The 27966-nt window shown below is 39.8% G+C and overlaps 1 protein-coding gene across 1 annotated transcript; it reads right to left on the bottom strand.

The window, feature by feature from the left end:
• Window positions 1-384: 384 nt before the first annotated feature.
• On the bottom strand, window positions 385-26914 carry DYNC1LI1 (dynein cytoplasmic 1 light intermediate chain 1). The gene is made up of 13 exons (XM_040589421.1): window positions 26677-26914; window positions 26312-26385; window positions 15322-15438; window positions 13530-13760; window positions 10066-10235; window positions 8772-8865; window positions 7024-7159; window positions 6527-6638; window positions 5066-5125; window positions 4896-4940; window positions 3838-3958; window positions 3504-3662; window positions 385-1314 (listed from the first exon to the last, which is right to left on the bottom strand). The coding sequence occupies exons 1-13, from the start codon at window positions 26829-26831 to the stop codon at window positions 1202-1204; spliced, it is 1587 nt and encodes a 528-aa protein (XP_040445355.1). The 5' UTR covers window positions 26832-26914; the 3' UTR covers window positions 385-1201.
• Between the last annotated feature and the right edge of the window lie 1052 nt (window positions 26915-27966).

Genomic DNA, 27966 nt, shown 5'->3' with positions numbered 1-27966 from the left:
ACCAACCACAAACTTCACACAGCACAGTAAAGTGATGCTCAACATTTGTGTACTGAAAGCTCAAGTAAAGTCCCAACCTCAGTTAGCTACTTCTTAAACAACATACTGGAGTCAGCAGCAGGATCCTTAGTGTTAACCAGTGTGCTTTTAAAACACATTACAGCAGAAACCACCCAAGTCAGATAAGCTAGTTTTACTCCTAGGAACAAACACTGCAGACTTACCCCCTTCCTTTCAGAAACAATGCTTTAAGGAAGTTTAAGTCTCTACCAGCAATATTATTCACCGAGAAGTAAAATATAAAAACATGTTTTAAAACTTTTACACCACATCCTTAGATTTAACTGTAAACAAACAAGAACACCATGGCTTCAGTGAAAGTTATTTAAATTTAAATGCAGAGAATACTTTATTAACTGATTAGTTTTGATGACCAATTTTAAACTATAACTAACGTGGGAAACAGTAGGGGCATTAAGGCTGAGCCATATATATATATAGACAAATCTGGATACTGATAATCTGTACATTTAACCTCTGCTTTTTTCTTTATACATCTTTTATTCAGTGTCTGAAATTAATCAGAGAGAAAACCAAAAAACTGGCAACTAATTGAGTCTTTACTAGAATGAATTTTTGCATGGGTTTTTGAATGCAGTCTAAATCTCAGTGGAGATCAAACAGATTTTTTTAATCATGCTCCAAATCAAGTGTTCAAGTATAATTGAGAGTTTGTTGTTGTTACAGCTTTGTGCTGTATTTTCTCTTCCAAATTTTCTCTTCCAAAACCTAGCAGTTGTTCTCTCCTGTAGAGGTTAATCTATTTAAGGTGGTATTAAACTTGCTTAATGGTTGGGAAATCAATATAAATGAAGTGCCTGTGGTGTGTATCAGTTTTCCTGCTCTAAGCAACCCCTATCACTTAAGTGGACATATTTGCAATTTTGCAGGATTACACTGCAAAACCCAGAAAAAAAAAATATTACTATTCTTGCACTGTGAACAGTGCTCCTACATGATGTGATAACTGTTTTCCATCTGTACAGCTCCCTTTTGTAAAGTTGGGCAACACATATGAAAGAAAGACATCAACTGTGTTCTGAAAGATATTTCAGTTCTTTAGTTCCAGTCACTGAAGGAAGAGGCAGAGGCAAGTTTGAATTATCCCAGAAAACTGAACAATTGGTTTTATTTGGTGTCTTCAAGATGCTTCACCTTCTGTGGGAGATGTAGGTGTTGTAGGAGAGACCATTTCAGGTTTTCGTGAAATTCTGTCCAATTCTGCCTGAACATCTGTTAAAACTGGCTTCTGACCTGGAAAGTAAATGCGTATCATTCAGTCACGTTTATGAAACATTTTGGGAAAGCCTATAGTATATTTACTTCTCAAATCAGACAAATCCTGAAAACTGTTACCTGTACCCTTTGGGTGCAGAGTGAAGGCATAAGGCCAAAACTCAAAAGAAACAGAAAGGAAACAGTAGACAGAAAGTCATATCCTTCTATATTCCTGATTTCTCAAAGAAGCTTCCATAATTACGTATTAATTGTCAGCATATGAAGAGCTAAAGTATAAAATACAGAAAAGTCTATTATAGCTAGCAATTATGAGTACTTTACACAATTTTCTACATCATATGTATTTTAAAGAATTCTGAATGTAAATCAGCGGTTTCACACAAACCAATGAAATCAGTTTTACATACTTGGTCAGCACAAACCTGACTCCACTGCTCATGGATGCACAGACCTGCAGATGGCAAATGCCTTTCTTTCCTCACGCGCTTACCTTCTCCCTGACTTAGAATGGCACAAACATTTGTGCAGTCACACTCAGACCTGATCCAAGTTTAATTCACACCATTCTTCCCCCTAGCATTCTACTCCTAACTCTTACTCCCCTGTCTATGTTTCTGTCCTGCCATGTTCTATCACAAGAATGGAGGAGACAATATGGGAAAAGGCAGTGCAGAATATTAGTCTAAAGCCATGACAAGCATGCATATTATCTCAGATTGTAAAGGAAAATGCTGACACACGTGTTCTATCAGCAGTGCCCCAGCATCCCTTCTGAAAATGCAAATTAACAGGAACTATCCACAAAGCTAATTTTTGCCAGATGTACTATGATGCTCTTCAAATAATTTAACAAAAGCTAATACTGTATCAGAATCAAAGCAGCTAATATTCCAACTAATAAGCAGAGGCATTTCCCATAGCTGCTGAGAGGAAAAGTAATTCTCAAATCCCAAACTACCATTTTATCCAATTTTCCAATTTGAAGAGTGCCATAAATAACCTTATACACAAGACAGCAAATACCGAGGAAGTTGAAGGGACCACATCTAAGCCAAACTTGTTTTTATGGTAATTTCTTGAAAACCTAGTCCTTTGCAATGTTGAACTGGCTACACCCTAACCCTTCATCTGTTGTATGTTAGGAAATTTCTGAGAACATTTTTGCTCCTTAGTAGTTTAATCCTTGAAGTTTCTGCCACAGCCCTGGACACAACACTTTTCTGCCTGGCATCACCCAAACCCACTGCTGGCCAGTCCTCACAGGATTTTTCAGTGGGTGCTCTCTGCACCTCATATCGCGTCAGCGGCATTCATTGGAACAGTCTCCATACGCCGTCCAAACCAGCACTGCTGACTCTGCACGCAGCAGATTAGAAAGTACTTGTAAACTTTGCCCAGCCAGCTGAGCTCTGCATGTACAAAAGGGAAGTGCACACATGTAAAAAGGTTTTCAGGGTCAGTCTACACAAAACGTTAGTGGGATGTGTTTTCTTTTCTCTTACTACATACAAGTAAATGCTCATGTCCAGTACCAATGAAACACCAGCATTCTCACCTAAGCGCAGCATTACTAACCTCTGGGGAAGTGAGGAGGGAAGATGTCTGTATAGGTATGTTCTTAAATAATACAGAAACATGTTAATCTGAAATAGCAAGAAGCACCAGAGTAGTTTTGTGTCTAGCTTTAGAGCAATCTCTATTAGACATTTTTATATTAATACTAATTATTAATCACATCATTAAAAAAGCTATCAGCAGAAAATACGTAAGTATTTTTATAGGCAACATAACTCCATCAAAGCCTTTATCACAGAGCTACATCACTAGCAAAAGATAACATTATTTTAACACCGACTGTATTGTTAAAAAAATATCAAGATGAAATCCAGTCCCAATATATCTGAATAATATTAGAAATGGCTTATAGCATAAGCCATTTTATTTGGATGGTGGGGAACAAAGGAAAAAAAGACGACCTCATGTGGACACAATTCATGCTTAAACGACTACATGAGAAGCTTTCCTTTGATCCTTTGAGAACCATTAAAAAGGCAATACTCGACTGCTGTCAAAACAAAAGCAAAAACCATACCCAGTAAAACATTCGGTTAAATATAGTAGTGTTCATACATCTGATAAACTATACTAAGAATGATCCACAACTTTCAATTTAGATTGAGTTGATCCTTTATCATTAATCATACCTGACTTTTTTGCTGATGATGGCAGGTTGCTGCCAGCACCTCCAGTGCCGCCTCCTCCTGGACTGCCACCAACACCACCAGGACCACCAGGGGAACCAGTTTTCTTGCTCAGGAGACTATTGAAGAAGTTAGCCAGGACTCCTTCGCTAGTAGCTCCAGCTACAAGGGGAGGGAGGAAAAAAAAAAAAAACACAACACAAAATCAAAACAAAACAGACTTTCTAAGTAAATACTGATTTAGTGTGCTAATCAGTCTAAATAAGCACATTAAAGAAAGAGGCAAAGCAGCTACTTTACTTCCCCAACTGCATTTGCGCCCTCACAGAAAAGGTACCTTTCATATTGGGATCAATTTTTTTTGACCCAGTAGGGATAGGTGTAACACTGGCAACGTTTGATGTTACGGATCTATTTGGTGTTCTAGGAGATCCACCGGGAACTCTTGGAGAAGCATCCTATTAAAAAAAAAAAAAAAAAAAAAGGAAAGCTGAACTGGTCAATCTTCCACAAAATTGAATCATGCAATATAAGATCACTGCTCCTAATTATTTTTTTTTTTGTAATATAATGTACTATCCTATGCAACTGAAATGACACAGGATTAGATTTTGCTGATTGTGTACCAGTTTTTTCACGCTCGTGTAAAATTCTTAAAAATATCAACTCTGGTGCAACTAAAGCACTTGTGAAGCTTTTTATTTTATCCCCATGAGAAACCTGAAAATCCATCTGTTACTCAGTACCGCCTGACTGTAGTGAAAACTGTACTGATTAGATCATAGAGGAACTACACTGAATTTCTTGGGAAGACCACACATACCACCAACACTGTGAAAAGGACAAAACACAGCTCAGGAAAAAAAAAAAAAGTATTCATTACTCCAAGGATAACAAGTAGTGTTTGCAGTTCATCTAAAGAGGTAAAGCCATCTTTAAAAGATCACATGCTCCCCATTAAATTTGTGTTATTTTTAGTTATTTTTATTTTAAACGTAGATCGTAGTTTTCATTTGACCTTAATTTTATGCCAGTCTTAACATTCCTAGAGAGATAGTGCCAAATTTAGAATATAAAGCTTAAAGGCAATTCAGCCAACATAGTTTACTCCCTGGTGCACTCTTGGGACAGAAAGGAGAGCCAATTAACTACTTAGATGCATTCTAACATATGAAAAGTAAAAGGCATGACATTTAGCCCTTGCCATCGATACAAGTTGTCACAATTAGCTGTGAAGTGTCACAATTTTAGAGCAGTATACAATGTAGACTGTAAATATTACATAGTTTTTAAAAAATAGACCAAAGAGTATTCAACAGCGCAATTAAGCGACCCTCTAAAGACATGAAAGTGAGTAATTTTCACGTAATGATATTTAAAATTTTTATTACTAACCACTGGCCTTCCTGCAGCAGTAGGTGGTTGTTTCGCCAACTGTGACTGCAAAAAACAAACAAATCCGTATACTGTTAGATATTGCAGTGATCAAGAACACAAACCCAAATTTGTATTGAGAATGTTGTTAAATGAAACACAGGCTGTTTGTTTCATAGACAAAAAGTTACCTGCTGCTTCATAAGAAACACTTGGTCATCTTCTGCTACAATTTCTTTTTCGTGAACAAACTGCAATACAAAAACATTACCATCATTTTGACTAAAAGTCAGTCAAATACCTTGGTGAGTATGACCAAGGTATTCAGTAATGCAATAAATGTGTAAAACGCTATGTTGACTGCAGACCACATTTTCTATATTTAAAACTGCTACCTCACGATTCCATTTAAGCTAAGTTAATGATACTTCTATTTCACTTCTAATTATCTCCTTTGACCTGGCAGGCAATAAGTCTTTAGATGTACTTGTAGAAAGACTCATTAAAAAGTTCATTAAAGTGTTCCGTAAAAGAGGAGTGAAGTAAACTGTTACAAGGCACACTCAGGGGTCTCAGGATCAGTAAGAAACATTCACAGATGCACACGCTCTGCAGCATGTTCACGTCTCTAATAACTTAGAAGCCTCACATGGCTATTATTTTTATAAATAACTATAGGAAAAGTAAGTCTTCAACTGGATTGCATTAGACTGGTATAGGAACTGGACAAAGACATCTTGGATCCCAGTTCTGTGTATCAGACCACAGGCACTCTCCCTCCAAATAAGCTCACCACAAGAACTTTGCCAGAACAAGCATGGTAAATATCAAAGTTTGTAATCCAGGCCTGAAGTTTGAAAGCATGCAAAAAAACCTGTCAGATTTTCCTTGGACACTTAAAACACACTACTACGTATGTCTTGATTTTTCCCCCTAAAGATTGAAGAAAGGATATAGTACTAGTTTTATCAGCTAAAATGAGTCACACTTTGAAATATGATCAGTCTCAAATTCTTAGCTTTGTTAAAAAAAGCTATAGAAATATTTGTCTCCAATAACTTCAGTACACATGGGGTCCGCTGCTACTATTTTGTTCAACAACCTCACATGTTTTCATGTAGTTTTCTCAAAGCCTTTTGTTAAATATAGTATGAGAGAGAAAATATACTGAATATATGCAGAATCCATTTTCACGTTAATTTTTTTCTTCTACACTGCCTCAAGCTTTGTTATTTTAAATACTCCAAGAGAAACAGAAAGCATTACGAAATTATGAGCAACAGAGCAAAATGGAGTGTTCTTAAAATACTAACTCAACCTGACCAACAGTTACACGACACTTACGAGTTTTTAATATATATTTGGTAATGAAAGCAAAACAGGTATATTTGTAGTCTTGAACAATGCAACAGTGGCAGAAAGAAAAACAGCGTATGCTGGAGAAGAGCTATACAGAATGGAAATACATAATGATATTTTGCTAACTAAAGCACTTCAAACACAAAATTAAAAGATAAAATAAGAAAAAACTCCACATGGTTTGTCACACTCATGATAAACTAGAATCAAAGTCTCAAAGAAAGAGAAACAGTCAAAAAACTGACAGGTGAATAAACAGATATGAAGTTGAATGTCAGACCATCTCAATTTACCTTTCTGACTGGTGGTTTTGTTATGATATCTTCAAAATTGTCTTCCGCTTTTAGTGTCTGAAAGTTCTCGTGCAATATTCCTATCTTCTTGTCATTATCCCAACCTGCAGGACTAGATGAAGGATTATTTGGCTTTAAATTCTATTGTTACATCAGGTTATTCTTGTATGCAAGCCTGAACTGTACAGACCTGAAAGCCAGGAAAGTATTCATAGCTCCCATTCTCCTGTGAAAGCCAGTTATTGATTAGTACAACTAGTTAAGAGACTGGTTCATTGAATCACCATAACAGAAGAGCAAAATCTCTGGGTTTAACACTTTTCTTTGGGGCAGCGAGCATTTATGATCTCAATCTACTGGCATTCACCAAAGTCCAACTCATAAGAATGTTAAATGGGACTTGAAAAAGCATAAACAAAAAAGCTCTGAATGCTGTCTTACAGTCTGGCACAAATACAGTTTGTAGTCATATACACATAATAATGCAGATAACTTACATAAATACTGCGTCTTTTTCCACAACAACAGCTGGAACATTGAAAGGAAATCCATACAACTTCTGGACTATATATTTATACACTAAATCAATGTTTTTGTTCTCCTTTACGGAAGTGTAAATAAGTGCTGCACCATCTGAATAAACTTGTTAAAGAAAACTCAGTTTAGTGGCTAGTAAGAGATACCCAAGTAACCTTTAAACTAACAGAAAGGGGTCAACTACTTTGTAGAATTTAGAGGGGGAATACAAACAGGTCAAATGACGGCCAACACTTATATTTTTACATAATCTATTTAGTAATTTAAATCTTACTTTCTTCATTCCTTTTATGCCAGCTCAGCTACTGCTTTTAGAGTAAGTACAGGCTCTTCTCATTTTCAAAGCTCACAATACCAGCAGTTTCACTATGATGCCTTAAACTGCCTTCTGCTTTTAGTGAACAAAAATTTTCATGCCACATCCTTGTATCTTGTCATTATCCCATCCTGCGACACAGACACTACAGCATTAACACTAGTAGCTTCTAAAATGCCAAGATCTTCTGCTTCCCCATCTGGGTTTTTAAATTAGGGGAGCAAGTTCTTACATTATACAGTGCCTGCTTTTGACCAAAATGAAGGCAAATGAGTTGTGCTATGTATCAGTTACTAAAAGACCAAGGGAGCGCACAGTATTTCAGCATGGTTCAGTATCCAATTAAAGCAGCTTACACACAGAATTAATAAAGCAACCAGGGAAGTTTTGAGTAATTTTTACTTTGGGATTATAAAAATGCCAACCCCCTAGTTTACTTCTCCTCTAGAATTTTGAATTGCATGCATGTAAAGTTATATAATGGGGTCCCAGTCCCATGCTGTGAAGTTTAGCATAAAATTCCAAGTCATATATGGCATATACAATCACAGAGACTAATTCCTACTAGTATTTTGTATTGTTCCTCCATCCGCAAGACTTACTACAATTGCCCATAACTCCATTTTGAAAAATTGGAAGCCCTTTGAAGGAAGTGCCATCTTGGTACTCAACTATGGTCTCAGGTTCTTGAATTCATTCTTTTCATCTGTTAATTGTGGTCCCTCCAATAGCATTTAAACCTCCCTTTACCACAGCACAAGCTATGATAACACAACATAGGTACACTGCTGGCCTTTAAATCTAGATCTCAGCACATCTAGCTGACTAAACAGTATTTTATATGCTTCTTTTTAAAAAAGTTAAGTTTAAAAATAGTAATAGTTGGTCTCTGTACCAACACAGGAGAAGCCAGTGGATCTTGCCTACAGCAATTCATACTTCTTTCCTTCCCTCATCACCTCATCCTGTGGAATTACTGAACACTGAAGAGACTGCATATTTGGGTGAAAAAGAATAACATGCGTTTACATGTATCTGAAGCAAGATCATACTTCAAATGAATTATCTTGTTATTTTAAGGAGCTTGCCAGCTAAGATGTGCTAATATGCAAACTGACCCCTATATATGGAAATGAAGGCAAGTAAAGAAATTCATGGTAAGGGGATATACTAGACTCTTGCAGCTCTGTAAAACAAAAGAAAAAAAAAAAGAAAAAAACCAGACAAGTTTAATTCAGCATTGCCTGTAGGGGTAGCTGAAGCAGACTGCCAGTTACAGTAAAGGAGATGCATCCTACTTCGGCACAGATGCTAATATTCTTCTAAGCTTATCATAATTCATGCAAAGATTTAATTGTATCATTATCATCTTTATGACACGTTAAAGGATATATTGTAGGCAGAACCGTCTGATATGTGACTGAATGAAGTCAAAGTGTTCATCTCTGTAGTCATGCTCTTTTTCCAGAACGCTGATGGCATCACACTGTCAAAATAAACACAAAATTAATATACTGCTTTCACGTATGTGTTGAAATAGCAGTGCTGCTACACATCCAGTTCACAACTGGGCAACAGGGATGGAGTAGGGTGGGCGGGACAGAAAAAAAAGCCAAAAAGGCTGCTAAGATAGTTTAGAAGCATAATTGCTATGTATAGAATCATAGAATATACTGTGGTCAGCACTAACTTGGAGTTAAAGCGATTGCCATTTTTCACTCATTCCCCCCCGCCAGTGCAATAATTCAGTCTCTATTGAAGACTGACCCACTGAATGACACCACCATTTTCTAACCCCCCTTTTTTTTTGTTTTGGGTTGGGGTTTTTTTGTTTACACACTGTGATATTACAAGACACTGTTTTTCATTCAGTTACTAACTAGCCCTTTGCAAATGGAGGCAAAAGCAAGAAATGTGGAAGCAGAAAAAAAGGGGGAAGGGGAAGAGGGAGGGAGAAGAATAACAGAGACCTAGCAGACGAGAAAAAAAGGTGCTTTTCAAATAAGAGGGTTAGCCTTCCAGTGAAGGAACAGCATACGCATCAGAACGTTTAGTCTTTCACTGTAGGCTAGCAGAGGCTGCAGATGCAGTGTGCTAAACGCCAGTGAGAACTGAAGAGGCAGGGAGGGCGGGGGGGGGGGGGGGGGGGGGGGGGAAGTCAAAACCAAAAAAAACAGCCACAAGAGAACTACATCGTTTTTTCTTTAGACTAGGAATATAGCTACATACCTACAGAAACCAAAACAGATCACATAAACACCCTAAGAACTGAGGAAAATTAATAGAACAGCACTTTTCTAACTAGAACCCTTAAATATATTTATCTTCAGAAGAAATACCAGCTATAATAAAAAACCATGCTAAAATACTAGTCGCAGAATAAGGACAACTGTGGAGATCAAGGGAATTCTAGCTGCTTACTGACTAGCTCACTTTTATGAGCTAAACCAGGTCTAAGGTTTTCCTCAATTCCTTGAAAACTGATAGAACTAAAGGAAAAACTAACCCATAATAATGTGCAGTGAGGGCTTCCAGAAGATAACCAACTTTGACATTAAACATTTTAAAAGAATTCTTATTCAAGGTATTCAGAATGACTTAATAACCATGTGCTTCCCACCCCAAATCCACAATTGACAGAGTTACTTAAATAAAATATGCAAAAAACCTAAAATGTGAAACAAACCTTTGTACAAACTACTACTACTGGAATGCCTAAGTTACATGTTAGTGTATCTGCACCCAGGGGTAAAATCACACTGTCATCTTTGTCTTCCTGTAATGAAGTATTTCTTCTCTGTGGAGAAGCTGGGAAATCCTCGCCTGGTTCTATATACTCCTGGAAGTCTCTTACCACTGAAAGTAAAAAAAGTTATAAGATCAGCTACTTCATTATTTCAACAATGATTTCCACTGTCATTGATCTCTACCACTGTAGATTGTATAGTACTTCTGCTTCTTTATGTTGAAAAAAATTCAGCATACACAGTTAAGCGCTGACTACTTGTTTGCTTTACAGACCACAAGAGAGAACTAGCGAGTCTGAGACCCGCTTGATCAGCCGCTGCAAGGACATGCCCAGATAAAACTGTCCATAAGGACAACATAAAACCAGTTTTATTTTCTCACCGTGGAACCATGGGCAGTTGCTATTAACTATTATTGCTCAGTATGTTTCCTAAAGGACATAAGTTTCCTTGCATTCTTCTTGGCAAAATTAGTGGAACAGTTTGTTAGAACAGAATTAAGCCTTATACACATTGCTTAGCTGCTACCATATAACAAGATTTACCTAAGAACCCTTTGCCCACACTTCTCTCTGTACGGTGCATCTACAGTAGTAATAAACAAAAACAATAGACTACACAAACATTAGCTATTAACTAGCTTTATAATTAGTTTATAGCATATTAAATATTTGGTATGCTTTTACAATAGATCAGATAACTACTTTAAGATTTAGCAAGCAGGGTAAGTCAGAATCTAACAAGAATTAGAAAAAAGATAAAGTTATACTTGTGAGTCTCGTCAGGTTCCGATGCATACACCCAAGCCTCTAATTACACAGTCACTTACTACTCTTAAGTCAGGGATGCGATATTAGGGATAAAATGTCTGTACCTTTCACATCACACAGCAGAACAGGATTCTACCAAACCCCACCACTGATGACTTTTCCATGAATAGCACATTCTGATTCAGCCAAAAAAAATAATCAAGCAGCAAAAATTCAGCTGCATCACACACACTTGCCACTAACTACTCCAGTACCTTCTCACTGCTTTGTCCTGATTTATGTTGATCCACCACTACCTTCACTAAACTGACTGAAGAAAATACCTAGAAAACCATTAGTTTAATTAAAAGAGCAAGACTTATTTCAACACTCTAGAGACAAAAAAAAAAGTATTAGGCCAAGTTTATTCAACTTTTCTACAGATCCAGGAGTTCACAGTAACAAGCAGCACATGCACAGATTATCATCTCTACCTGAACAGTCAACTTGGGCTCTTACTCAGGGAATGCTGCTACTTCAGTCTGGTCTAAGAGCTTCCAAGAGCCTCCCAAACTGACTGTGTTTTAAACCCAGAGGTTTCACCAAGATATGCCAGCCACTCAAGGGAGTCTTTCCTTCACAGCATCCTGTCTGTTCTGGGATAACTGGATGCCAAAATAAAAATCATACTACTTCAGTACTAGAAGTCCTCAATGGATTCCTAGAATTCCCATGTATGATCACTACATACTAAACTTTATACAAGTACAGCAAACAATAAAAAGAAGGACTGATGTAGTATATCACAGCTCAAATACAATCTCAGGTGTCCCTTAGAGACATAATTAAAGTGACCAGGCCACAAGGCCTCATTAGACACAGATGAATTCAGTAACAGAAGAGCTATTCCAACCCTTCACACACAGCTGCTACGTCCCCTAATGCCTCCAGTTTTAGTCCTCACAGGGTCCATCTTTGAGCGGTTATGTTGCTAAAACTGGAAGACAAACACAGCAGCACACCTCCAGAGAACTACACATGCAAACCCTCAGGAGATTTCAGTCCTGTTAGCAAGTTAAATCAGCTCACAGGAGCCTCTCAGGAACACTGAGCCTGCCACAAGAATAAAGTAGGACCATGTAGCCAGGAGTCTGGCAAGCAAGATTCCTCGCTCCTCCTTTTGGCAGCATCAAGCTGCTGCCTGCCTAGCAATTCATGTGGCCACATCACAGGAGGTTCAAAACAAAACCAGCTTCCAGTCACGTCTGAACTGTGTCCAGGGCTTCTGTTATACCCAACATGCAGACCACCAATATCTGTAAGAATTGGACAAGATGATAAAAGAATATGAGAGCAGACAAGGCTTTTAATAAGTAGCTTTTTTTGACTCAATCACTTGAATTTTCTGGATTTTGTACAGTTTTCCTGTTCTGTTCACTTAGTCAATGAAGAGGCAAAACCATGAGCTACACATTCTTGATATCAGAGATACTACATCCTTAATACTTTCACCCAGTAAAATCTTAAGCTGAAACTGTTGGTGTGTGTTTAATACACACGTACTAACACTACTCCCCTAAACCAAAACCAAACCAAAAAACAGATCCAAAAGAGCTGAGCTCCTCCCTCCTAAACAAGTTCTTGCTATGGAACACGGGATTCTCAAGGATGATGCTTCCTTCAGAAGAACCCCTCTCAAAAGAATAAACAAAACAACCAACACCCCTCCCCACAGAGTACCTACAACTGTCACCTTATGGGATACTTCACCACAACACAGCTACAACCCGCATTTCTGAACAAGCTATTCAGCAGTCTGGCAGTTGTTGGTTGCTTAAGAATGCAACAGTTCCAGAGAGCAACTTCAGACTTGGAAACAAAGTATGCTATTTGACATTACCACACAGTTTTCTCAAATGCTCTTCCTTGTAGTAATTCACTGAGAAATGAATGGGAAGGACTCATGTTCTAGTATCCCAAAGGAAATGCAATGGTTGCCCAAAAGTAATCGGGAGCTGTAACGTTAGTGAGTTCAGTCAGATTGCTTAAGGAATCCTGCAAAATCTTTGTGTTCTGCATGTTTAAAACTGAAAGGACAAGACACTGACGGAGCTGTATCATATCCATACCAAACAAACATATAGCTGCATTAGTGTCAATAATAATTATGATAAAGCTCTTCAACTAGAAAGAGCCCAGACATTACCATGCTGTCATGAATCCTCTCAACATTTAACACTTTTGGTAGGCAGGGAACAGGCCATAGACTCTCTAGACTGACTAATTACAGGAACAGTTAAGCTGATGCAGTGACTTGCCTTTAAAATAAATAAAATAAGAAACTGAAAGCTAAGAAGTTTTATTGCTTGGACGATCTTATCTATAAAAATCTGCAAGAAGCAAGACTGTAAATTCAGCTGTGTTCATTCTGGTATTTTTTTTTCCTAAATTAAGGTATTTCTGTTAGAAAGAAACACAAGTTTTGTTCATACAGCTACTTGAGACTTATCTGAAGCTTGACTTACTTGATAACTCCTAGTTTTAAGTAACATATCCAAAGAATGAAAAAGACCGCAATGGTGAGATCAAATGGTGCAGGAAGCATTACGCGTATTTGGTTTAAATGGATTCCTACGCATTTGTGGAATACTCACACTTTTGCTCCATTTCTTTCATTTCTTCAGGAGGTATTTTTAACTTGTCAATATGTTCTCTTACAACACTTGCCCATTTTTGTAAAGAATCCAGTGCAGTCCAAGGCCTAGACATGTCTACTACCAACATAATTAGAGTGTCCTTTAGAGAGCTTGCCTCCATTGCAAATTTAAGAAGACCTTTGTGATAGAGATCACCATCCAAAATCCATACATTACATCTTGTTTGGTCTACAAAAAAAGGAAAAACATTTTATGAGACTTACTTGAAACAGTTCACTACATAACTGCTATTAAATCTTCTTCAGACATGTAAAATACAAGGCAGAAAGCAGATGACATATTTTAACACTCAATCGTACATAACACAGCAACTGCAGCTCGAGGAGACAAGCCCCTCCTCTTCCAAACCCTGATGTTTAATGGCTGACAACTAAAGATCTGAAATACATTATCTGAAAGTGAGAATCCAGAGAGAGCATTCAACACTTCTGAAACTGACGTTCACAATTTTAGAGAGGGAAAATGTTTTCTTCAAGATGCAACTTAGAAAGAGGGAATTAGGTGAATTCAGCCATCCCTTCTCAGCCTTTGGGTTCAAGGCTTAGCTCTCAAGGACTGCCACCTCCCCTTCCAAACGCTGATGTGATATGCCTGTAACTCTTAAAGCCCAGAATGTACCTTGGCCCTTCAGAAAGCTGGAGCAGAACTGCAAGTTTTTAATGACTTGGGTGGACTTAATCGACAAGAAAGTTATTCTTCAGATTTGCAAAGGGGCAATCACCATACAAACAGACCATGCCACTGTTTTTTTCCCCAAAAAACACCATAATCCAATATTCAGAGGCACTTCCGCAGTAAATGAAGAGCTGTTGATGCAAAATTAGATAGCTTAATATAAATTACATTTTGCATTCCAGTAAGTTTTTATTACTTGTTACAGAAGTTCTGAGGAAAACATTTAGATCAAACTATCAATCCTCTTAACCCTGGTCAAGTCATCTTTGAGACCAACAGCCATACATGGAAGTCAGGAAAGCAGATGATTTTAGGAAAAAAAAAAAAAAGGGGGGGGGGGGGGCAGGGAAGGCCAATTTCTTTTGGTTCTACTTCTATCTCTATTTGTTTTTATAGCATAGACAAGAGTTCCCATTTTTCCCCACAGCTCCCAGTATGTCCTTATTCACACCCCACTCCCTTTAAGTGTTGCCTCTAGATAATTCATCACACCTCTACAGTGCCTGGTCATACTCCTTCCCTTGTCTCCCCATATATAAGCATCGGTTACTCATTCCATAACTGCAGGTATTTGGGGTCTGGATCTTAAAACATCTTTTTAACATTCTAGCCATAAGCCAACTCAAACCAGTTGAAACACAGCTTCTATTTTACTTCTCCTTCCTCCAATTTTTGGGTTGTTGGTGGGGGTTTTTTTGTTGTTTTTAAAATCTCCTTTAGTACTGTGCACATTTTCCTGCCTAGGCACCTTTTCCTCTAGGCCTGAGGAATGCACATCCGTTCAGAATGTTGCAGCTAAGAATATTTCCCTGGTCTTTTCTTTTCAGCCTTTTCTTTTGACTGGTTCTTCTCCTCCTCTGCTACTTAAGTGGTCATTCACAATACCTACTGAAGGAATTACACAGAGAAATTTTCTTATGATACAGATCACCCATGGCCTAAGATGGACTCCTGCAAATTACAAAGAAAACCATCCCACTGTCATTCCAAATATCACACTACTGAACCACTGCTTTCAAATTGGTTTAAGGTACTATCAGAAATACAAACTTACCATCTCGATCTTCATCATGCACATTTAAATACAAATACTCCATTCCTCTTCCTTTTTTGTACTCCTCTATTCCTTGGATTTTTCCTATTAAGCTAGTTTTACCTGCTCCATCTTCACCTGGAGAGACAGAAGTTAGATACTGCTCAATCTTTTATCACAGTTACATACTAAAAAACACCTGGGGCAAGAAGGAATCCATATACTAACAGGGTGACTGACCTCATTACAGTTTTGAAATACAGGGGGCTTTACCCAACTCACCCATCTGTTCAAAGTGCATGCTTTGGCTTCAAATCTTACTTCTAATTATTGATAAATGCAACTTAGTTGAACTCTACTCAAGTATAGTTCAAGTCACAGTAAGCTCCTCTTACAATCAGAAGAATAAAATTTAGAACACTCATACCAAACAGCACACAACAACAGCTGAGTAAGGCAAATCTGTTTCCTTAGTTTTTACGGTTTTGTTTCTTTGAACCTTCTCTCTATTACCTGTCTAAAGAAACCTTTGAAAGAGGTGACAAACAGCAAGCCCGCTACCTTACAGTATATATGTATTTGGGTACACACAGTGACAAGCCTGCAATCCAGATCCATGCACTCCTACTCTCTTCACTCCAAAGGGAGCTTGGATAACCAGTGAACCTTAGAGCATAAGCACAGTGTAAACACCTCAACTATTGACAGAGACAATTCTCGAAAAAATTCTGTTTCTAGCCGTATGTCCCAGAGCTGGAAAACTGCGGTTTTTCCAGTTTGAAAGAGTAACCAAGCTGAATTTTGGCACAAAGTGGGCTTTGGCACCGATTTGGTAGTACAATAGGTACATAACAGTTAGACATTAGGAAATTCTTGGAACTCGCTTCACAGGTTATAAAATTGAGATTAAAACCAGGTTCCTAAGAAGTACCTTATCTGTTTTGCACTAACCTTTTTTTTTTTCCCCGAAGTCTCTCCTACACAGAGAGAGTATAAACACTTGCTTTCAACTACATAACAAAGAGAAAAGCTCAAGGACAGTAATTTTCACTGCTAAACATAATGAAGTTTCCCTTTAAAAGGGAACTGACCGACATCTTACAGACAGTATTATGGCTACATTAAAAAAACTACAGATATAACCACAGAGAAGAGCAGAAAAATCATACTTTGATAGACTGATTTTGAATTTACTCAGTATATCATTCCCGAGATTACTGCATGAAGCCTTAAATTTAGAATTCAACTTTATTCTCAGATTTCACTAATGGTCTAGAAGCTACCAGAAAGCCTAAGACTGTTTACTCTAAGTAGCCCAGCGAATTTTTCTCAATGGAATGAAAAGGCTTTTTTTTAGTTAATCAAAAAAAAAAAGGCGGGGGGGAGGGGGAGAGAAATACAAGATCAGAACTGAAGTTTAAAGGTCTCCTTAAGTATAGAGAAGTGAAAAATGACGTGTCATTTTAACTTTTTCAACATTTAAGAGTTTGTTTGCTATTTCCTTAGCTATATTAAAATCAAGACGCGCCTAAGAAAAAAATCATAGCTTGTTTTAAACATTAGAAAGCACAGCTATCTGCTATTCATACATCAAGCTTTTCCTCTTGTGAGAATATTCTTTTAAATAAAAATTCTACCCAAGAAGCAAAGAGTTCAAGCTTTATCACCAGAGATTAATTACAATTCCTCCTCTGCCCTCACTCCAGTACTTATCCAAGCTTCTCAATAGTCTCCCCAGTTACTTGTAGATGACAAATTTCAGAGTTGCTGCACTGACATGTTATGCTGCTGAGGATGCTATTACTTTTGCCAACAGTTTCTGTGATTCATTCTGTTATTTTACCCTCTTCAATAGGCAGCTTCAATTAATTTGTGCCAGCAGAAGTCTCAAAAGGTAAGACAAAACAACATTTGGTATGCCTTTTAAAGAGTGGATGCACTTTACGGCTTTCTTAGTTTCCCAGAATAGTTGACTGCCAGCTAGGTGCTCTTGTGTACTAGTTTGTTTCACCTAAGTGGCAATAAAGATTACAACTTGTTGCATTGGGAAAATTTACTATCTCCTGCAAAGTACATCTACCAGTACTTAACAAAAGTGGCTGTAACTTAAGCGTAAGGAATACCTGAGGTTATGAGAAGTTCTAAAATGACAAAAGATACACTGAAGCAGTCTAAACTAAAACATACTTATCCAAATGCTAGTATCTGTGCAACTTTATTGTTCAAAAGTGCATGCCAAACAATATAGGCAAACTTGAAATATATGTCCCACAAGCCCCTTGTTTATCATGGCTGTGTTGTGTCACTTCCTCCCCACCCCCATATTTCCAAATTCCTGAAAATCTGAAGTTCAGTACTGTCAAGTTTAGTGCTTTATGGCAAAATAAGAGCTGGAATTTTATTTTATCTTCTTAAGTTTTCCAGTAATTACATTCAAACGCTACACTGAAAAAATTTTATCAGTATAGCATAAGACAAGTTGATTTGATTTAAAATTAGTACCTTTGGACACACATGCACACACAGTAGTCATTTCAGCTTTCTGTCACAGAATTAGATTCAATCTGTTCTGCAAAGAAGATTCTCTACTCCCTTCTCCTCAGCAAATAACCACCCATCTCAAAACACCAAGATCAGGTAGGTGGATCACTGACATACATAATTGTATTATACAAGTTACTGCATGCAAAGAGTAGTGCTCATCATTCACTAGAACACCAGAATGATGCATCAATTAAGTTTGAAGGGACTGATACTCCTTTAATTACGCAGGTAAATGAAGAGAATAGTACAGTTTGCAGATGATATAAGAGAAACTAAAAGATCTGGGGAGAAAAGGGTTAGAAGCAATACTGATAAGTGGTCCAAACAAGTTAGCAATGCACAAACCAGCTAGTCTACAAATAGGACGACTCACTTGCAAGGGTGCAAGGTAGCTGCCTGGCTGAATGTGCCCTATTCCACAGGAGATCCAGAGTTTTCAATCGTTTTAAATCAAATTAGAGTCGATGTTATGGAAGAAGAAGTCAGAAAGTAAAACCAGGACCATCATATGTGACATAACGTCTTCCTTCTTTGTGCCCACGCAGTTCATCATAAAAAGTTAGGAAAAGATGGCCTGGGCCAAGAGCACGTACTAAGACTGAGGTTCAATTTACCTCTACTTTCTGGTTTTAGCATGTTGCCTATCTTTTAGAATTGTGACAGCTGCAAATGTAGTTTTATCCTAGTTATTAATTATTTTTTTCCAACCTAAAGCCTTCAATATAAAACACCCGAAAAGTCAATATACTTCAAATGTGTTGAGTTATGCTGGGAAAGAGCAGCAGTATAATTTTGCTTTGTAGTTACTCGCCAGCAAGAACATAAGAATACAAATCAAGCTTAAACCACTGCTTATCTAGAACTCCTGAATAGTTATTACAAATCTCATTAGCAAATTAATTCTAAGTGCATGCAATGCTAGCTTTTAAGACTTCTCAATACTCAAACATTTCATTGTAATACCTTTAGTATGTATAGAAGCTTCTCTTCACGAGGACGGGGGGAAACATTTGTGAGGAAATTAAAGTCTGTAAGGTATTTTAGGTTTGACAGAGAATGTACAGCTTAGTAATGCAATTAGCATTAAGTACTACCAGGGACATATATAAAAATACATACGCTTAAATTATTTTTTCCTCAGTAAGAATACATATATATACACGCATTATATGGCATTTGAAATTACAAACTGTAAGACATTTAAGCATATTTTGTTGTTTCTGGATATCTCTGAAGTATTTGAAAAAGTAATGCTGCTAGTTTCAGACAAAAGGGAAATGTCATATTCCTCAGATTCATTGCACATTAGTATTATGAAATATTTTTTTTTAAACTGCTATGGAAGCAATATATAAAACAGAACCTCATGCACCTTCCTCCTCTTCCCTCCAAAATATTGAGATGGAAAATCCTTTAGCTTCTTCATTTCTGACTGTGTGATAATCAAATTAACAAGTGACATCTATAGGTAAGCTCACAGAGCAAAACATTTCCGATACACAATTGCAAGGTACAATAAAAATCAGGTAGATTGTTGCAAATTTAAGATTTTTGCATTCTGCTTTTGCAAATAACATGAAAGGTCCTCCTTTTCCAGAGTAAATCCTAAAGAACTAAAATTCTCCATTACATCAAACTGCACCTACACATATTAACACTACAGTGAGGAAACAGAAGTGGTGCTACTAGCAAGCAGTGGTATACACCAAAGCTGAACACACGTAAAAGAGGGACAACAGATTTAATTTTGCAGAAGAGTCAGGCTAGGAAGCAGTTGAAACAAAGCCAAACCAATCTACTTACGCACAGTATTTCACCATCTTGTTAACAAAATGGTAAGTCTTATACTCAACTAAAGTAAAACCATTTCATTTTTAGCGCCACACTGCTACACTTCACTCCTCTGCTGAGCTCAATTTTGGGTTTGTGCTCCTCAAAGCTTCTCTGTCCAAGGTGCTACTCTGTCTACAGAGTTTGATGACATCCTTCTTGTTGCTGCCCTCAGAGGTAAGAAGCCATAATATAAAACCCAGCCCAGCCTCTTCCCTTCTCACTACTTCAAGCAAGAAATGTATGCTTATTGAGCAGGAAATGGAGTATCACTAAATGTTCTGCTAAAATACAAAATTTAGCAGAGCAGTCACCCATAAATGGGAAGGATGGGCAACGAGGTGACTAAATTGCCATCTGTGAATGCAGGCAAGCAGGCACTTATCTATAAACTACTACTTAAACTGTTCAACCATAAACTACCACGTTAGAGAGAACTTGGGTTCTCTATTACAGAACTTCTCTGAAGTGACAAGTAAACATTTTAAAATTAATATTTACTATTCATGGTATTTCCACATTTCTTTCAATTTAGAAAATGAAATCAGAAGTAGATTTTCACTTTTCTTAAAACAAGACATTTCTTACTTCTGAAAGAAGTCTGTATGTGGAAGAGCAATCTACATGTTACCTCCAGAACAGACAGGACTTGTGACTTTGTTTAAATTGTTTCTCCACTGTAAAGTGCCACGTATGTTTAAAATATGGCAAGGCAAAGAAGCAAGAGGTGAATGGGATTTTTTGTATGTGTCATCAGTATTGTTGCTGCCTCACTTCCATCCAGGCTTCTGATACTATTTTTTTTTTTTCAACAGTTCTTCAAAAAGCCCTGGATGCACTTTACTGTGTATAATATATAATCCTACTGGTTCCTTGACAGAGATTTTTTGTTTGCTTTTCAAAACCATCAATTAAAACTCAGCTTCGTATGGGAATTATACAACTCATCTCTAAAACACATGTTCAAGCAAGGCCAAGCAAAACTAGAGACAATGGTCCTAATGAACCCCTTCCACACACCCCCCACACCCCCAGAGGCGTGTTTTTGTGAACTAGCTTTATACTTTTTACAAAACAAAAGACAGATTCTGGGTAGAAGAATGCACAACATCAAGTATTCTAACATAAAATACTGAATACTTTTGTTAATAGAAAACCTCCACCTCACTTAAATATGCTAGAACAAAGTCACCAAACAGGGCACAGATGCCTTCCCAGAATCACAGAGCAATCTCTGTTCCACAGTGTGTGGAATGTCTGAATTGTAATACAGTGGAATGGAGACATAGCAGTCTTCCTCCTACTAGAACTAAGTGCACATGTACTATCACTATTTTCAAGATAAAGTATTCCTCACAAGCTAATAACTGCCTTTTCCACAGCCACATATCAGTGAAAAGACTTGTTTACACATACTAATTGAAGAATGCCTTTTGCAGAACAAGACCAAAATAATCAGTATAAGCCAAACTTAGTCTGCTTTCAGAGAACTGAAGAACAAAATTAATTATGCTGATGAGACCCTTCTCCAGGATCCCTCAAAACAACATGGAAGTTCACAATAAGTAGGCCATACCAAGTCTTCAAATAACTTGCCAGTAAATTATGGTTTACTCATTGGACAAAAAACCTCTGAGTTTGTTTTACTTGACCAGATAAGTCTTTCTCCTCACATACACTGTATTTGGTATCTTTGTGGCAGTGAAATATTAAATAACTTCTGAGGAGCACCTCAACTGCACTTCTGCATTACAGCATGATAGAAAGCAGATTGCAGACAAACTGTTTCAGCATGCCTTTTGTCAAGTCCTGCACCGCAAGAATACACAGCCTGACTGTGGAAACAGGTACAGCAGTAATACTGTTACTTACGCTTGGAGAAAGCCAATTAGAGAAAGCCAATATTGCAGAGAATTCTATAGTGAACATGAATGGCATACATCTCTAATGCAAGCCTTCTCCTTTAACACAGCAGTAAGTCATCTAGTATATTTTACCCAGGTTCACTACCAAGATAGAATAATCCCGTACTACTATCAAATGGACATCTTTCTCAGCACTCCTGCCACTAACCTGCCTGAAAAACACAGAAGCACAACTCCATTCACTTTCCTCACTTTTGGAGCTATTTCCAAGACAGATCCAGTAATCAGCAGTACCTCTGCCAAAGCAGAGATAAGATAAAATAAATGCAATTCAAGAATTTCAGAACTTCCTGTGCTGTTCTAAATAAGTTTTACTGCATCCATGTGATTCCAGCTTTTTGGAAAGGTATTACAGCAGGAAGGACACTACAAAGAAGTTCTAAAAAAAACTTAGCTGCAAACAAGCAATTAGAACTTTATCTAGGTCAATGTCCCACCCCACCAAAACAATTGACACTTCAGAAGTATAACTCTACTGATTGAAACAAAACTTTGCTACCTTCAAAAGTCTTTCCCAGCCTGTATAAGGTGAAAAAGTTGCAAGGAGAGGAGGAAAAGAAGCTACCAGACTTAACTTCAGCAGCATTAGAGAATCAAGAAACATCTGAGATGAACAACATTAACAGTATCAACAAGCAGTATTTCGTCAATGGTAATGATGAAGTGATCACAGCAAAACTTTCAGCTATTTGAATAGGAAAAAATAAAGTGGAAGAATAATTTTTATAGTGTTGAGTACAAATTTAAGTAAGCGCATTTTATATTTTACATACTCTCATGACAATTTGCTGTATCAGAACTTAATTTTGAAGTTCACTATATTCCACGGGTCCACTAAAAGGAAGTAGCAAGCTAAAACTGCTCTGCAAGATGTACCATTTTCTACAGTAACAGCCACTCCCAATACACGTACACACAGAAAAGTGTACCTGTAAATTAGCTGTACACTGTGGAAACTTCTTCTCAAGCATCCTGACAGCCACTGGACGGAAGCAGAGCTCACAAATTCAAACAAACAGGCCTAGCCCTGAAAAGTGAGATGTCTGGGGTAAAGAGAAAATGTGGACATAAGGCAGCTGTACACTCACAGTCCACTAAACTCAAAGCCTTTATCATCAAGTGGGGTAAAATGCATAAAGAAAACCAAATGCTACTGATTCAGTAGAAGCATTAAGTGTGCAATACACACTCGGAGCGAGGCGCCCATGTGTCACCAGATGGTTTGGCATTGTTAGAACTGCAGGCAAAGGATCTACTATGCTTCAGAGACAGAAGAATGTATGAAATAGGAAGCCAGACAGAAAGCAACTATTCAGTTCACTTGCAAGCTTGAGGCCTGTTTTCTTGTGCATCCTGGAATGATTTTGAACATTACTGCTTTAATGAATGCTGCTGTTTATTGGATAAATGGTTAGTTTAAGTCTCTGAATCCAAGCCTTCACACATTCTAAACCACTATGAGTTCCATCTGTAACCTGCAATGGTGACTTCTTAGCTGCTCCCTCTATTCCACTATGCTGGTTCAAATATAATTACATTGGGAAGGGAATGAACAACAGAGCTCCCAGTTAAAAGCATCAGTTGTCTCACCATACTCGACAAACAGCATCTCCTCTGATCAGCTACCTTTATTACACAAGTAAGTAGAAGAGACAGTCCAGGAGAGGGGGAGAAACAAACAAACAAAAAAAAAAAGGCCAACAACACGCTCCTTTGGCTATCTGCAAAAAGTAGCTAGAAACGTTACCAAGAGGACTTCATTTCCTTAAGAAAGCAGGGACATCCTTCATTTTCTACTGGTCCAGTTCTCTAAATGAGATATCTATGGTCACTATGACAGAACTACCTAGGAATCAGCACACACTGCCTTACAGAAAAGTTTAGGAAAGCTTACATTTTTATTATTTGTTTATACAAGAACAGAAAAATGCTTTTATGCTACATGTGGTGCCAATCAAAATTTGAAGTCTTCACAGAAAAATAGTTACTGGAGAAAAAAAAATGTCCGTAAGTGAAACAGCTTTGGAGAAGTAAAGCTCTACGTTCATTAATTATTATTTAATTCTTTTGGGGACTGATTTTGAGCAGAGAATTACCAGTATGATATATTAACCTTCAATTCACAAAACTATGTGCCATATCTAGAGATTAACATCTGGCATTCCAATTTCCTTTAGTTATTTCTGTGATTGTCTTGAACTGCTTTCCAGGTTCTTAAAACTGAGATGTTAGCATAGGTGAAAATAAATACTGAAATAGCAGAATTAACATGCCAGACATAGCCAGGTTCCCGAAACAGCTAGGCATACAAATATATGCAATGTTTGAAAAATATAAATGCTGTAGGCAAGTTAGAAAACTTGTCCTAGCAAACAAAAGAACACTAAGTGGTGGGTTTTACCGTGGGTGGTTGGTTGGTTTTTTGTTTTTTTTTTTAGAGGGAGGAGGGAGGTGGTGGTGGTGTCGTCAGCGGATTATTTTTTTTAATGCAGTTTTGTATTGAAAATAAGCATTCATTTGTCACTATATATCATGTTTCAGCTAGGAAGTTTTAACCAATATAATTGTTTATACTGCAAATATTTGCCTACCACAAAATGAGTGAAAACCATCAAGACCCTGGTCAGCTTTACAACTCCCTCTTTAAGTCTTTGAAGAACAATGAAACTGACAATAGTCATGGCAAGACCTGATCTGTATTAACAACAGAAGCTAGTACAAAACTAGTTAAAGAAATAAAGCTTAAAAATAGAGGAAATATGAGATAACAGAGAAACTGGAAACACACTGCTCAAGAATCTGTAGAGACAGAACTTTACAGACATCATCCAATACAGAATAGAGAAGACCTCTCCTTTTCCTGTACTTGTGTGCTTCAGAAGTAGCATCACGACTTAGAAGTGAGCAGCAAAGTGTAATGCATGGATTATATGTTCTCAAAGAACGTGGCCATGGTCCTCAATGGCCAGCCCTCAGATCTGATCCTCTTTTTCCTAAATGCATGCCAAGCTTTCTTTTTCATTGGACCATGGCCTTGTAGAAAACACAATTCCTAAGAAAGAACTAGGATTTCTTCTACAAATCTGCACATCTTAAAATATGCATCAGTCAAAAAAGAGAAGTGTTACATTAAGTCATTCTATAAGCTCTACATAAACAGCTAAAAGAGAAAATTTCTATACAACAAATTAAACATCACAAACTAAATGAGCATTTGGAAGCATTCTGTCATGCTCTCTCTAGTTCTGAAGAAAGCAGTCTCCAGTTACTGAATACTAAGGATTGCCTGGCTATGAAGGGAGGAAAAACAAGAGTGTAGTCTTCCTGACAAGGACCACAGCTTGACCAAGAATCTTCCAGCTTCAACAAGGATAGTTGTCCAATTTAATTTTAAAGTATCACATTAGAAGCTGTCAATCATTATGAAATCTTTCTTTAATATCAACAGAACTTCCAGTCTCAATATCCTACTTAATTACATAACACAAAAAGCAACAAACTAAAGAGCAGGAAGCCTTTTAAAAGGTTCACTAGACCATCCCATCATCTTTGCAGTTTTCTCCTTCATAGTTAGTCACCACTCCGCTTATCAAAACAGGAAAACAAGGGTCACAGTGATTGCTTTAGGACTATGGAGGGAAAAAAAACAAGCTGAAAAACCTCAAGAAAGGCCAAACCATAAGTCTACAAAGAAACACAGTGTGCACAGAGTCCACATGAATATCTTTACTGGGTTTTAACCGCGTTTCCAAATACTAACCCACAGATCCTTCTGGGGACTGGTAGGTTGTCAAAGGGGGGAAGAAGCAGCTAGTTAACAAATCCATCTGCTTAGATTCATTAAGATTTGTCTACTAGTAATTGTATTTAATAGTCTCTCAGCCAACCCCCCCTACCACTAATAATAGCAGCAATATGTAGACACACACACACATTTGAGCGCACCCATTTCTCCCCCTCCCCCATGAAGTTTTAAATTTTGCTCGATGTATCGTTGTCCTTCTTTGCCTCAACACCACGTAATAGCTGGGTCTCTCGCTAACGCCCTGTCAAAGTTCCATTCCGTAACTCCTGACCCTTGCCAGCCGCAAGGTTGGACTAATGCACTGGGTGGAGATAACACCAGGGAAGGCGGCAGCAGCAGCGCAGGATGCCGCGCTGCCCGTGGCACGGCTGCTGACAAGCGCGGTGCGTGTGGGCAGGCCGCAGCCGCAGCCCCAGCCCGCAGCCTACCCCGCCCTCCGGCCCGCAGGGCGCAGCCTCCGCGATGCCGCTCGGGCCACGGAAGCGATTTTCGAGTTCGTAAGACGCACAGCCCGTAAGGACCAGCAAGGCACGAACGCAGGAGGTTTCGGCAAAGGCTGAAGGACCCGCCCCCGCCTCGAAGTCAACACTCACCGGGGAGAATGACAATGAAAACCACTCCTGCACGCCACCTCTACCTGAGGGACTAGGGCGGGGGGAAGAGAGTACGGGTATTATGGCGAGGTACCTACGGTGAGGGGGATACCTACAGCATCTCCAGATACCGGATATACAGAACGGAGCCGAACCACGCAAGGGAAGACGCGAGAGTCAGGCCAGCCCCACGCCACCATCCACACGCGCGCCCGCGCCCGCCCCGGCACTACGCGGGGGAAGCTCCGGGCGCGCAGGGGAGGGTCCGGCGGCGCGCCCGGGCGCGGCGGGCAGGGTCGGGATGCTCTCCTCACCCAGCAGGAGGACGTTCTTCCCCGAAGGCAGCTTAGAGCGGGAGCGCGTGGACACCTCGCTGAGGATGCAGGACCTGGCGCGGAGAGACGAGAGCGCTTAGGGGGGGCGGGGGCTCCCGCTCAACACCGGCCCCCCACCCCCCACCCCTCCTACGGCGGGGGAGCGCACGGGGGCAGGGCGGGAGTCCCACCGCCAAGAGGAGCGCTCCCCTCCCCCCCCGCTGGCTGACCGCGAGGGACCGAAGGCCAGGAAGGGGGGATTAGTCAGCCCTCCCGCCCCTCACCCCCCTGCAAGGCGAGGTAGCCGCTGCGAGGGCGGTAACGGCCAGCGAGCCCGGCTCCCCGGCCGCGGGGCGGGCCGTTACCAGAGGTTCTGCCCATCGTCCTCATCGCCGCCTGCCCGCAGCTCCACATTGTTGTTGGTCGTGGCCGTAGCGGCGGACGAAGAAGGAAAACCGGCAGCCGAACCGAGCCCAGAAGAAGAGGAGCCGAAAGAACCGGCTCTCCCCGCCGCCGCCATCTTCACTGCCTCCGCCCTGCCCCGCCGCCTCCCCGAGACACGGCGCGGGCGGCGGCGCGGCGGCGGCTGGCAGGAACCCGGATGTTGGGAGGCCGGGGGGGCGGGGCCCGGGGCGGGGGCTGCCGGTGTCCCGCGCGCGGGCGAGTCCCCTCAGCGGTGCCGCGGAGGGCGCCGCGGTCGCTCGCCCGGCCGCCTGCCCGGCCGCCCGCCGGGGGTGGCCCGGCGCTCCCGCCCGCTGCTCAAAGCTTTGTCAGCCGCCCCGGGAGAGGAGCGGGAGGTTGTGAGCGGGGGAGCAAGTGCCCTTCCGTTCGGAGTGCCTCCGGTGCGGGTCCTAGCCCCGCAGACGGGGCTGCCCCGCTGAGGTGAGGTGAAGCGGCCGTCGTCTGCCTTTGTGCCGGTTACCGCCGCGAGGTGCTGCCGCGGGGCGCGGGCCCTTGGCTCCGCGGGCAGCCCCAGCCCTGAAGGAAGCACCTTGCATCCCAGAAACGTAAGTGCGGTAGGGGGGAGATGGGCCTTCTGGGGAGGACAGGGTGGGCCTGTCTTCTCCGAGAGGCCTCCCTGTTACGTGTGCTCTCACGGGCATCGCTGCGGAGTCCCAGAAAGACGGGGCAAATCGCCAGCACTTTCACAACTCGGCGCTTGCTGGAAGGTGCAAAAGAAACAAGGGAGCACGTCGGCTCTCTTCCCGCAGTTTACAGAGATAGCGTTTGCTGTGGTAACACGCGAATGGCTTTTAGTCTATAAAAATTCGATGGGCGAGTTTGGCCAATTCGATTTGGAGAAAACCTAACACGGGGTTGTTTCCTTGTGTACCTCTTTTTCAAGCAAAGGATGCGCATTCCCAGAGCCTCTGGATGCACAGAAAGGTAGTGGCAACGTTATCAACTTACGTATGTCAGCAGTTTGAACTTAAGTTTTTTTTCTTGCTGCTGTGTTGAAATTTTATTTTCCCCAGAAAAGACTGCTTTTAACTAGTATTTTAAAACAGGAAAAATAAACACTTTTCTTTTTAATCCGTTTGTTTCTGTGGCTTAATTTCATTTTGCAGCCCAAACTACAGATGTTCCTTGCAGGTGTTGTTTTAGCAGAGATCAAGTGTTGGCACTTGTAGGTCACCATTCATGAAAGTAAATTT

Source organism: Falco naumanni, chromosome 4, assembly GCF_017639655.2.
Source record: "Falco naumanni isolate bFalNau1 chromosome 4, bFalNau1.pat, whole genome shotgun sequence".
Classification (NCBI taxonomy): domain Eukaryota; kingdom Metazoa; phylum Chordata; class Aves; order Falconiformes; family Falconidae; genus Falco; species Falco naumanni.
Note: the sequence above shows the minus strand (reverse complement) of the source record. Positions and strands in the feature narration are given on the sequence as shown.